The sequence below is a fragment of the Acromyrmex echinatior genome, chromosome 2 (genome assembly GCF_024713525.1).
Source record: "Acromyrmex echinatior isolate Ae372 chromosome 2, ASM2471352v2, whole genome shotgun sequence".
Lineage (NCBI taxonomy): Eukaryota > Metazoa > Arthropoda > Insecta > Hymenoptera > Formicidae > Acromyrmex > Acromyrmex echinatior.
In genome coordinates this window covers 21795126-21809254 of record NC_141853.1, presented here as the reverse complement: position 1 = coordinate 21809254, position 14129 = coordinate 21795126, and the positions used below count along the sequence as shown (strand labels likewise).

Genomic DNA, 14129 nt, shown 5'->3' with positions numbered 1-14129 from the left:
GCTGAATCGATCCAACCTAGAAAGAGCAATTAAAATATCCATGTACAGCTTACGTGATTGTATGTGTTTTATATATAATATATATATAATATAATACAATATATATTTTATATATATATATATATATATATATATGTGTATATTTGTTCATGGCTGGCAACTTCATAAACGTAACGCATTACTTAGAAATTCATTACATTTTGTTATTTTTTTATAAAATAAAATATTAGAAAATTAAAAAATTGCATTATTTAATTAATAATATTAATTGTAAAATTGATATTAAAAACTTAAAATATTTTTTTATTATTTTATTTTTAAATTTGTTTTTAAAATTAGAATGCAGTAAAACCGGCAAACCTGTCTGTAACTGACCATAAGCTAACTTAATCTTTATATAGTGTTGCGTTATTGTGTCAAATAACTCTATCAGAACTGAAGGCTGTATTTATGGGAAAATCCTCCAAGAAAAACTATCGCATTACATGTTTGTGTTTTGTCCAACATCATGAAATATGCATATAAATCAACAAAAAACCTTTTACATTGATGTAAAAGGATTCTAGAAATTCTCATATACATTTATTTATAAATATTTTGTATAGATGATTTTTGTGAAAGAAAAAAAAATAGGAGTATATATTACTGTCGCTATATCAGTTTTGGAGCCCATTTTGTCAGACTCTTATTTTTGCTTATCTTACGAAAAAATTAATAATTGCAAAATTGCAAACAGTATTATAAAAATTACTATATCATCTGATAGAAGACATTTTTTAATTTGTATTTATGTTTCTAAAGTTTCATTTTTGTATTTATGTTTCTATAGTTTCACTTTTGTTTAAGAAATACGATCCAAAAATGAAGTCGTATAATGGTATTAGCGATTTTTACTATTTCTACTGCATGGATGTTTACTGTCTACCTATTTGTGTGAGAGATATAAATACAATAAACTTTGTAACTGAAAAATTAATGTAAGTCATCTTTCTGGAAAGAATAATACAATATATGTTATAATGTTTGAAATTTTATTAGCCTATCAAGGTCTATGATTAATAAATAATTTGTTTTTAATAATCAACTACAAAATTGATTCTTATAATGTGCTTTTTATGTTAAAAATGCTTTTTCATATTCCGAGCCTATTTCCATTTGTTTTTTTTTTATTAACTTTGGTGACATAGTCATGTACGGGTTAATCTCTGAGAAATTATCACTTCATTTCTTACAAAGGTATAATTGTCCGGCATAATTTATTACTGCCTATGTAACTTATTTATATTCTTTTTTCTTTTTACAAATAAATTTAAAATATAAAAGAATGTGCAATTGTTTATAATCTTATTGAATATAGTAAATTATGAGAACTTAATAATTTCTGACTCGAGACTATGCACTATGCAGTGTTTCCCGCGTTAACAATATGCTTGAAGTCAATAGTAAAGCTTTGATCGAACCTGACGTATTAGCTTCTGTGCCACAGCTTTTGCTAATCCGGACTCATGGACGGAGTTTGCAGTTGACCCGAATCCTCTTGCGGAAGCAAAAAGAAAGCTAAAGTTGAAAACGAAAATGGAAACAAAACCGGAAAAAGAATGGAGAAATCATTTCGAGGAATATCTGCTTCAATTTCACGAAAAAATTTACTCGAAGTATGGTGAATTATTTATTTTTAAAAACCATGTATAATAAATAATAATGGTAAATTTCATTGTTGCAAAAAGATATTTTAACAAGTCTGTTTAATGAATAATACGAAGTATGAGATAAGATGTTTACAATATAATAGTTATAGCATCATTATTTCATCGCGTATAACTTTAACGTTTGGTGATTAAAGCACTTAATGATGAGATCAACATTTGATTGAATCTCTTTTAATGGCAATTCTTACGATCATTAATTACAACACATAAATTGCAGCAATTGCGAGTGTCGATGTGGATACAGTTGTTCATAAAAGAAATACTTGTTCATAAAATAATTTTTTGATTTAAGAGTTAATTTTTTACTTACTATAATATTACGATATTCACATTTAGGATTTTAATATCTCTTTTAAAATATTTTGTCCTATATACTTCAATAACAAAAACATTAATATATAAGAATATATAAATATAATATATAATAACAATATATAAATAAATATAACTATATATTAATATTGTACTTGAGAAAATATTTATTGACAATTAGAAGTTCTTAATGAGATGATTATCACAGAAACAATAAAATAAAGAGGATGATTAATGTTTATTGTTTGCGTACTTTATTACAATATCTTAATTACATTATTTTAATTATTTTCATGTTATAAATGCAAAAACGTAGGCATGTATAATATTTACAAGAAGTTTTTAATCATTGCGCCGATCGTAACCGAAAAACTCGAGAGAAATAATTTGCGCTGGTCATCCCAGAAATTGGTTTTCATTACTCTTATATAATAATAACACCAACAATTAGCGTGTTTACATCATACATTACTCATGAACGATATAAAAGTACGTACATATATCTTTTTGCACGAAAACAGATGATGCATTTTTCAATAATATTATATTCGATTTTATGTAATCCTATCTGTTATAATATAATGTTTAAATAAATAAAAATAAAATAAATGTATGATAACAAGACAACTGAGAACTTTTAAAATTAAAAACGTATAGAAATTGATAGAATAAGATAAGTTTTATTGTTTGATATAATTAGTTACTGAAATCGTAATAGATTTGATTTACACGATTTGAGACACCGAACATAAAGTTATCTAGTACTTTCAAACTATGAAATTTAGAGCCATATGTCTACAGATTATTTTATTTACATTTACTTTATTATTTTATGTAAATCTTGTTTATATATATTGATAAAAATTTTTTTGTTTTTCCAAAATATTAGTCTTTATAAAAAATGAACATGTGAACATGTTAATTTTGCACGAAATCTGCACATGTCCTTTCTAATCACTAGAGCACAGCTGATAATTTTGCATGAAATTTGAACATGCCCTTTTCAGTCACTAGGGCGCAGCTAATGATAACATATTAGCAATAGACATGCATAAATATGTGTTGCTACGCGATTCTACTACTATCCCCACTTATGCTACGCATATGTATCTTGCGCATATGGAAGGGATTTTGTGTAATGTGCGCTATTTCGAGATTCGCTATTACGAAGTTTCAGTGTGAATGCAGAAACGTAGAAGTGTATAACATTGAGAGCTTTTGATCAGGAAAAACAATTTGCGTTGGTTATTCCAAACATTGGTTTTAATTATTTTTATATAACAACAGTAATTAGCGTCAATTATGCGTTTACAAATAATTGTAGCAAAAAATGAAATATTGTGACTAACAAGCTTCATATGATATTATATTGTTTTAACAGTTTTAATGTGCACGATAAACATATGATATAAAAGTATATATATTTTTTTATACGAAAACGAAATGATGCATTTTTCAACACTTTATTATTTTTGATTTTTCCCTATCTTATCTAATATGTATATTCTATAACATCTATAAATAACTATAAATAAATTAATGACAAGACGTCCTCTAAAAAATGTAAGAAACTAATAGAATAAGACAATTGGTAGCATTTAATATGATTATAATTATATGTTATATATTTTACTTTGAATTAATTACGGCTACGTTTAAGTATGTTTAAACATTAAATTACTAATTAATTTATTTCCTTATGTTTTATATTATCTTCAATAATTTTCAAATATATTATAAAATCAAGAATAAAATGACCAAAGATAATTTAAGAATAATTTATTTTATATTTTAGGGAGAGCAGAATTCATAGCGTTGGTTTGCCAACCAAAACTTCTCTGCTTCCGGAACCACCACGCACCGGAAATGACGTACCGCCGCCAATACCACGCCGACATTCTGCCACACCGGCGGTAATAAATTTTATTTGTTTCTAGCTATCTTTAGTTTAGTGAAGTGAAGTCTTTAGTCTTAGTGTTTAGGCGCGATTTATAGATATAATATTTTCACACATATTTTGTTTTGAATCATAGTTTGAGATTAGTCTTATCTAACAAATCTTGACACATTTCACAAATAATACATTTCATTCAACACATTGCGCAATTTAGTAAAGCAAATCGTAACGACATAAAATGTGATAAAAAAAATATATAATTTTGATAAAACTATATTAAAAATTATTACACAAGATTTGTTTCTCTTATTTATTGTTATATTAACATAATGATATTTTATATATATATATATATATATATATATATATATTCATATCATTATATATACATACATAGTTTGTCTGCTATTAGTTGCAATATTGTATATTTATTGGACAATTGAGAGACATTAAAGAGAAAGTTACTAGAATGATTTAGGGGGAAAAGTAGAGTTGGCGAGGTGGGAGATACTAAAAGGATTTTCGAACTTTGTATCTCCTCCTACGCAGGTATAAGTTTGGAAAGTTACCGCATGGTTGGTATCCCAGCGTACCACATAATCTCAACACCTTAAATCACGCGACTAAAGCCCGGTAGTTAGTGGTACGCCGCTACTTTGCGAATTAATATCAGCGGATGAGAAAACTGTCCGACAAAATTGGAATCCTGTGCCAAAAAGGCTTTTATGAAGAGAAAGATGATTGAACAAACACATAAAATGTATTTTTTGCAACTATTAATCATGCTATAATAATACGTTCATCATTATGTCTGCAAAAAATATGCATATTATTGCCCAATGAATATCAAATATAAGTATAAATAATATACAGACTATTTGTGTGTGTAAACATATATATTTCACTTTTTTAAATTTCATTGTGAAAACTTTATAAAACTTTATAAAAATTTTAGATTTATTAAATAAAAGATTAAAAATTGTATTATAGATTTATAGGATATTATGCGTATGAAAAACTTTAGATTAATCTGATATAATTTAAATTTATCTAAAACTTGTTGTTTAAGCTAAATTTAGGCTTTCCTGATTTGGCAGAAAAGAAAAATCTACAAATTGCAATTCAGCGTTGCGATAGATACATAACATCTTCAACACACACTGGACACACATTGGACACACACAACATGGCATATACTAACGTTGCAAGTATTAATTAGTATTTTCGTAAACTTTAAGTACTTTTGCTGTTTGATTTTAATGTAATTTAACAGAAATAAACAATTTCATTTTATAAAATCTGTCATATAAATTATCATACGTAGACATAAATTTATTCATTATTTATACTCTTAGATTTACGTTTTAATTTAAACCTTCTTCGTAATCCTACATCTTAATAATTTAATTAAATAATAAATGTTGCTGTATATTTGGCTGCTTTGCATGGAAATTTGTAATGTAAGAAATATTTTTAAGTATTTGTATATTAGATGTACATTATATATAATTACGTAATTACTGGGTTTATTATTAAAAATTAAAACTTATTTAATATATAGAATTTCACGTTAGTTAATATCAGTTTTTATCGATAAATTCGGGAATTATAATGATACTCAAAATGTCGAGCTGTTGAAAGGATTTTGCTAAAGTCATTAAAAGTACTCGAGGTATTAAAGTGTGATTCACGCGAAGAGAGAGTTTATCGACGATAAATGCTTGAAGCTAATGAACTTGCGTGTTGCTTTACTTTTGTCAACAAGGCAGTTAAACTTGATGCTTGTCTTCGAACGATGATAAGCGTTGTAACTTTGCACGTAACTTTCACGTCAATTTACGCAAATCACGTAGCTGGTTGCCAGTGAAAATTCTCATTTCGAAATGATGTTTCCACATTAAATTAATTTTTGTCTAGTTGAAGAAAATATAAAACTTTTTTTCAAAAAAGCAAAAATTCAAAAATTATTTATTCAAAAATTGTATTGAAAATAATGCAAAAATTAGAATAAGAATAAACCAGTTGCAGGAAATTTAAATTTGACAGAACAATAATTTAACTATTAATTTTCAAATATATATTTTATTAAATTTATACTACTCGATACCGATAAGTGAGACTGATATAATTCTCGATATTTAGCTTTCTATCGAATAACGAGACCTTAAAAATTCTTTTTATGCAGCTTACAATTAGAGTAAAAGCATAGAGATAAAAATCGTGCTTTACTCTTGGCGTAGGTAGCACCACCCCCGATTCCACTGAGGCCGCCGGCAATTCCAAAGAGAAGCAAGAACGAAAAACCTATACCGCTGCAACTCACAACCAGGCAGAGTAATCAAGTGACTCCTTGCAAGACGAGTGATCCTTCGTCCACACCTTCATCAGGAATGTCGGCTGCATGGAACAGCGTTGACTCAAATCAAAAACTTATAGATTTAGGTTCTTTCAGAAATCATAATCAAGCGTCACAGGTATAGTAACTATCTTATATCATTTTTAGCGAAATCCTTTTAAAACTATTGTAATAAACTCGAAATAATATAATTACTAATCTCTTCCTATTATTAAGCTTAAATCAAATTATGAAATGCAAAATGGCATCTTTATACTTATGCAATTATTAAAAATATATTTTTCTAATAATATGAATATTAGATCGAAAAAGATTAGATATTATCTACATTCTAAAAATAATTCACTTATTAATAAAAGAATTAAATTAAATGAATAACTAAATGTCTTGTATCTTTCTTTTTCTTGAGTGACATCAAAGTTAATGTCTGTTGATGCCTTAAACACAAATTAATTGATTCAAAACACATTTAAAAAATTATTATTTTATTCAGGATGTAGTTTATTTATATGAATTTTCGATGAGTTGCAGGATTACTTGGCGAATTATAGCGGGAAAGATTCGCAGGAAACGAAAGAGCATAACGATTTTGTGGCTGATTTCGAACAAGCGCATTTCCAAGAAGAACATAAGCTTACTCAAAATTCAAGCTTCGAGGAGTTGCAAAAGGTCTCCTTGGATCTTGAAAAACGACTTCATGAGAGAATTATTAAGAGCGCCGAGGCGAAGTTCGAGGATCCGAATAGCCGTCAACGACAGTTGGGCACGATGTCACGACACAATAGGTAATAAACATATATCATTTATATGCGATTCTATATTTTTTAAATCTTTTTCGAGGAAACGATTGAGTATACTGCGTATTTTTATGCAAATTTGTCACTGCCATCACGCTTAGCGCCGAGTACTTATTTTAGTCCGTTAAAAATACTCGAATGCAGAATTTTGTCATGCATTGCTGTATTCGGATACAAGTTGGTAATATGTTATTTCGAACTGACCTGCAGCGAGATGTTACAGACGATTACACTCACGATAGGTTCGTTAAACGAAATTCAGATTTCATTTCCGGTGAATCTGAGATGAGAATACAGTTTTCTCTTATTTTTAATTTAAAATATAAATCGCATGTCATGGATAGAGTAACAGGGCAATATTTTTTAGGAGCGTTTATTTATTATTACGCATTTATATACATAGATACTTGTTTACAACGAAGTATTATGAATTATCTTTTTATTCTCAGCGATTATTTTTTACATAAATGACATTTTTGATACGAAAAATTATTTACTCGACTTTTTTAGTTGACACAACGTTCTTTAATATTTTTTAATATTTACAAAATAAATGATATAAGATATTGCAATTTATGGATTACGAATCTAACGTTTTAACAATTCTAATAATGATTGTAGAAACGCAATCATTATGTGATACAAAAAATAACATGATTTTAACTTGGATGCTCACCAGGAGTTCTCTCCTTTTCATATAGACAGCAATTGTCAAAATTTACGAAAGAGAACGAATCTGGCAGCTGCGAACAGAAAGAAACATCCGAAAGTAAGCCTAGGGAAGAAATAGCATTACCGCGAAGGGAGATTTTTCAAAAAGATGAATTAAAGTACGCAACGATTTTGACTTCCGGCCGCGAGCGACGATCGAAGTTCGAGGAGTTGCAGGCCGCCTCGAAGAATCTAGAGAGGCGTTTGCACGAAGACGACGATTACCGTCGACGTCAGGAGATGGACAGACGGATAAACAAGGACAAGCCACCCAGGTACAACATGTTTTCATGTAACTTCCTTCTTACGTTCCTCGCTCTACATTAAATCAATATAATTTCACAATTCTCGTTTGAAAACGCTTGTACGGCGCAGTAATGATGTAGTAATGAATTAATTGACCCGCAGTAATGAGTTAATTAACCCGCAGTCAGTGTAAACGTGCGATTCGTTGTGTTTAGATACGAGGACTTGGAAGGAATACCACACGACCTCGACAAACGTTATCACGGCGAACAGAGAACTTTAGAACAGCAACAACAGCACCCAATAATGCGAAGCAAATACGAGAGCGACATGGAAAGAGCTAGAAATATTCTTCAGCATAATCTGAGAAAAGAGCGAACTGGTAACGAGAAACTCGAGAAATTACCAAAAGCAACGCAGACGAATCTACCACCACCCCTGAGCGCCATTTGTCAGAGTCCAGTACCGAAACCTATCAGCGTCCGGCAGGACAGTAACGTTTCCTCAGATAGTTTCAGTCAAACCAGCTCACCTAGCTACACCAGCAAGACAATGGAAGCGCCTCTTCTGCCTCACAAGCACGGAAAAGTCCCAGGTATGTTCGAACTTCGCCAAAGCTTACCGGTTGTGTTATTGTTAGCGAAGAACTAACAGAAGCACTAGAAAAAAAATCGTTGAATACGATTTCCACTTTACATACAAAAAAGGATTTAAATATTCTAGATATGATGAAGTTACATCGATTTTTACGATTTTATATAATAAGATAATTTTCACGAATGAAAACAAAGATCCTATTTTCGATCTTAGAATTCTAAAGCATAAATTTCCAATCTTACTTGATTTAATAAGCAATTTTGTGAGTTCCATAAATCAATCTTTTTGTAATTTTTGAAGAAACTTTCTAATTTGACCGATTCTACATTTTTCAAGAATTATTTGTTCACAAAAGATCTTTTTGATAGAATTTTTTGTTTACTGACATGCTTAATGACATCGTCACCTTTTCTGCGACAAGGAGTTTTAGGAGTTGTTCTTTAAATCTTCGCTTTTCAAGATAGATATAACATAAAGCTCCCTTTCTCTTACTTTGCGATAATACTTCGCATAGTTCTTTGCAATATTCAACGCAGTTCAGCACGATTACAGTTAGCAAACTATATCTTTGGGGAATTTCAATAAAATTCTATAATATAAATTGTGGTAATATTAAAATGGGAACATAATATTTATAATATCTATCAGTTTATCCATGAAAATTAAATCCGATTATAAAGGACTAAAATATAAAGAAGACGTGTTTTATGACGTAGCTAACGATAACGGGGATACATCTCACAAAGTAAAATTTCTTCTTTATATTCCATCTCTGTAGCGAAGCTCAAGGCATTTTCTTGAGAACGACAAATAAATGTCGAGGCAAAGCGCGACAGCTGAGACGAGAAGGAAAGCTTTTTCTGTTCTATCGCGTCGTTTTGTTTTCTTTTTTCTTTCTCGTCGCTATGTTACCATTAAAACAGTTTATCCGAGAGGAATAAGAAATAAAAATTTTCTCATCGCGAAATTCATCCGTAGAAAGCTTCATTTCGTGTACTCTTCGTTTTTCTTCTTGATTTGTATCTTAAAATTTGTATCCAAAAGAGTCGCAACTTATTGATAAATTGACAATAAAGAAATCAGCCTCCTGAACTTCTAGACTTCTGGACTTAGATTGCTTTATAACGCCTTCTAGACAGAGCCTTGGTGTCGGAGCCTGATAACTCATCTGGCAGGCCGATAACAAAGTCTACGAGCACGCCAGCCAGTTTGCAGACCATCGTCAGGATGCATGCCGGGAACAATAGTTCCTTGCATCACAAAGTAAGCGTTTTAATGTAGCGTCACTTTCAACAGCTCAAACGAAGAGATAAATGAGGCACTCGTTATATATGTACTTACATCATTAAATTAGATATTTAACATAAAATATAAAATCACAGATTTAGAGCTTCAAATTCGCACCTGCTGTTTTTTATTTGCTGTGGCAGGTATTTTACAAAAAGCACATATTCTGAATTTTTTATGTTCGATTAGATAATCAGAGATATGACTGGCAGCCACTACGTGACAACGGGAAGACTACGTTTCAGATTTGTGCAGGTTTTGCTTAATGCTGTTGCTCTCTTGGCTATCGCCGGCGGTTTAGCCGCATACTTCAAAAGTAAGTGAAGCATTTCTTTCAATTTAAGTGTAATTGAAATGTTTTTGACACAATATCAAGCATTTTAAATTTGCAATATTAAAATTTAAAAAAATCGAAAATTTCAATAACGTCGAAATACGTGTAGCGTTAAAAATGCGGTTGTTTTTCCGGCAAGGAAAATGGTGCAAGTAAAGTTGAAAAACATCGCGACGCAAATAACCACGCCTGGTATTTAACCGGAATAAACCGAAATAAACTGCTTGTTAAATCCTCCGAACATTTTAATATGCGTGCATATGCAACAACAAGCTCTGCGAGACCAGCGAGACCGAAAGATCAATAGCACCATGAGTTCTTGTAATCCACTTGATTTCAAATACCAACATTATTTCGATAACAAATGAAAGGCTCATAGAACTTTTTTCATGTTTTTAAAATCTTATATCTTTTATTTTTCTGTTAAATGAATATTTCGTGCACAATGAATTTGCACTCGACAAGTTATGTCAATTTCAATGTTAACAAAATAATTACATCATCATTATTTAAAACAGGCATTGAATATCGAAATAATAGCAATTACATATCGTATTTTTATTTTTATAAAATTGTTAATTGAAAACCTTTAATAATACCGATATTGCGGGAAATACTCGTGTATAACTGGAATTTTCATAACATGCGTACATAATTTTTCAATAATATTGGTATTATCCTGATATTACTGTCATTATATTACTGAATGCCAGTATTAATAAATCAGTTAGATTCGTAGCATTCTTGATATACATTTTATGAGAGAAATTATATAGATTTTAGAAATTATAAGAAAGAAATAACATAAATGCAGATAATAATGTGTGTGTGTGTGTGTGTGTGTGTGTGTGTGTGTGTGTGTGTGAGATTAATTAAAGTATCGTACTGATTCAAGTTTCACATTTATATATATACTTTACTTCCTATAATTTCTCTTTCAAAATTTAAATTGCAATCATATTAGTAAAAGCTTCAATTTTATATATTAATATGGTTTCAGTAATATACTAATAATAACAAATTATAACGATAATAACTCTGTTATATAATGTACCAAAAGATTATGTAGACTGAATACATCACATCGATGTGTTTACCAATCGAATTTTATTTTAATTATTATATAAAATGGAAAAGTATGCAATAGGCATTTTTTATATTTTCAATCCTTGATTTGAAATTAAGTGCAAACCGGACGATAATTATCGTAGTGTTGAGTGCCTCGTGTCTGCAGTTGACACGTTAATAACTACAAAAGTTTGTAACATGCCTTCTGCACTCGCTAGATACTCAGAACATGACTGTTTTCAACACAATGGTATATTGATACTTTTTGAATGTGATACTCGAGCTAATATGACAAAAATTTAATTTATATGCTCAGTGTGATTATGTTTTTTAATCAACAACATTAAAATAAAATACGATGATGATAGGTATGCGGCATCGTTGTTCATGAATACCAATTTTCTTCGTATCAATGTCTATATTCTTTCCTAAATTAGCCTATCCTGAAAACGACTTCAAATTGGAGAATAGAACCATATACACGGCTGTGATCCCAATACCTGAAAGTACGCGTTTCGTAATCGAAGACAAGAATCCGGCTCCGGGAGTGTGTTTACCTATCATCGTAACTTTCTGCCAACAGCACAAGGTACGATTATAAAACTTCTGTTATAAAGATATATTGATTGTCACGCGAATGGACACCAAGATCGAAGTTGTGTCGAATGTAAAATATTTAATAAATTTTAATTCTCTGAACCAATTACATTTTTACGATTGTTGTATTATAAAATATTTGATTATTATGTAAAGTGGTGCTGAAATGTTAGGGTATCAAAGAGAAAGAGAAGGCTTGTTAAATTCTGGAATTCATGCGAATGTATGTTCTCGGAATATTCAACGCATTTTAGCGGCTTGTAGCGGCAGAAAGCTGCTTGTTCACGATGATACGTATTACGTTTTCCTCGAAAGAGGCTTGGCCGCCTTTAAAGAATTTAAAATAATTTTGTACGCGGAATGTGCGCGTAGGCGGCACAAGGGAATTCGCTCCGGTATGCAACATTGTAACCATGCCACTTGCCGCTCTGAGCTGGAATACCGACGAATAAGAGTGACAACGTTACTTTCTTCCTTCTGCGGCTAAATGTCCTTACGGACATTACAAGCACCCGTTGACGGTCGTAATTTCGATGAGTCCGCGCTCCTGAATACATTTTCTACTTACTTCTTCCCCTTTATTTCAATGGCTCGTGCTTGAACAGTGTGTGTTTTAAAATTCATAAGGCACTCACTGTGCAGTCGCGCATTTTGAATTTTTCTGAGAATGTACGTGTCTGATTGTAAGAACGAGATTGAGCAACGATAAAGATCGCGAGAGCGTTGTCATTAAAGAATTTAAGAGGAAAAATTTTGAACGCAGTAACAACCGGGATTCACGTGATCGAATTTTGTTAATCATTAAAAGTTTGATAGCGAACTGAAATTTTAGTATTAGAATTTGATAGCAAAAATATTGGTCTAGATTTTCTTATATTGATTCTAATAAGTTGCTCATAATAAAATGAATTTTAAATATATCAATTTTTATTATCCTATTTGTACTATAATCTCAGATTGTAAATGTGAATTACTTTTTTCATCATTAACATTCTTGCTTGTTTCTTGCACAAAAATATCTTGTTTCATATATATAAATTGCACAAAGTATAGTTTATACTGACGACATAATTTTGAGGCATGAATTTTGATGCGTAATCGCAATTTCTATCGTAGGTTCCGTACAACTATACTGTGTTTCCAAATTATATGGGCAATTTCGGACAGCGGGAGGCTCAGCACGAATTGGAGCTTTACGATGCTGTCGTTGACGTCAGATGTTATGAATTGGCTGCTCTATTCCTTTGTAGTGTTTTCGTACCGAAATGCGGTTCTCGTGGTCGCGTTGTACGTCCTTGTCGTAGTCTCTGCTTTCGTAAGTATAAATTATTTATTACTCTATCTCATTATTTAATTTAAATTTGATTTTATTTTTATTTAATTATTTTGAAGTTATTTTTTTATTTTACAAAATTATTTTAATTAATTTAACGTTAATGCAACATCCAAATGTCTTTCGAATTTTTATGTAATATAAATTACTTGAGATTTAATATTATTAAATTACTTGTTATCAAAATATGGATCGATATGGTGTATTATTAATGCTCGACAAACCATAAATTGCAAGCATAAGCCGCGTAGATGCATTAACAGTAATACTGGTTAATACCCGTGAGCCTTAATAGCATTCGATTTCACTGTTCGACATGTGAATGTATGGTCAAATTATTGTACCGAATTTTGCGCCGCTAAATCGTCAATTTCTTTAAATTTTGAATAACACGAACAGTGCGTGATATTTCGATCTTGACCGCGAGTGATGAATTTTTTCTGAATCAATTTCAGAAACCAAGAGGCGTTGCGGTTTCTTTCTCAAAGTTTTCGGTTTGTCTCTTCCGGATTATTTGGAGTGCGAACTTTTCCCGGAAAATCCGAGTTCCGACGAGTGCATCGGGCACCATGAGGTGATAGAAGCGGCAAGGAGAGCCGAGAAACCGGGTAAGTGACACTAATTTTGACAGTTTTACTTCCAGCTTGCACTATTTTCGCATAGCTTACGAAGTCGATTGCATTTGTTTTATTTTCAACATTTAATTAAATTTTCTATTAGATTATCAATCAAGAATCGATTACAGTCCTTTTATTACGTTAACGCAATGCAAAAAAAGATAAATATATTATTTAATCAACTAACGGAAACGGAAATGAGCTTATCGCGAATAAAAGCAAGTACTTGAATTATCCTGAACTTAATAATTAAAGGATTAAAACATTC

The 14129-nt window shown here is 30.6% G+C and overlaps 1 protein-coding gene across 4 annotated transcripts in view; it reads left to right on the top strand.

Moving 5' to 3' along the window:
* Positions 1 to 14129, top strand: part of LOC105153874 (corin serine peptidase) — a 136098-nt gene that overhangs the window by 103444 nt on the left and 18525 nt on the right. For all 4 annotated transcript variants that reach the window (XM_087416835.1, XM_087416834.1, XM_087416833.1 and 1 more), the window contains 10 exons: positions 3817 to 3934; positions 6159 to 6392; positions 6806 to 7059; positions 7773 to 8057; positions 8244 to 8623; positions 9761 to 9888; positions 10102 to 10228; positions 11752 to 11903; positions 13028 to 13226; positions 13700 to 13852. In XM_087416835.1, the coding sequence (XP_087272961.1) occupies positions 3817 to 3934; positions 6159 to 6392; positions 6806 to 7059; positions 7773 to 8057; positions 8244 to 8623; positions 9761 to 9888; positions 10102 to 10228; positions 11752 to 11903; positions 13028 to 13226; positions 13700 to 13852 (2030 nt within the window). The remainder of the gene's footprint in view (positions 1 to 3816; positions 3935 to 6158; positions 6393 to 6805; positions 7060 to 7772; positions 8058 to 8243; positions 8624 to 9760; positions 9889 to 10101; positions 10229 to 11751; positions 11904 to 13027; positions 13227 to 13699; positions 13853 to 14129) is intronic.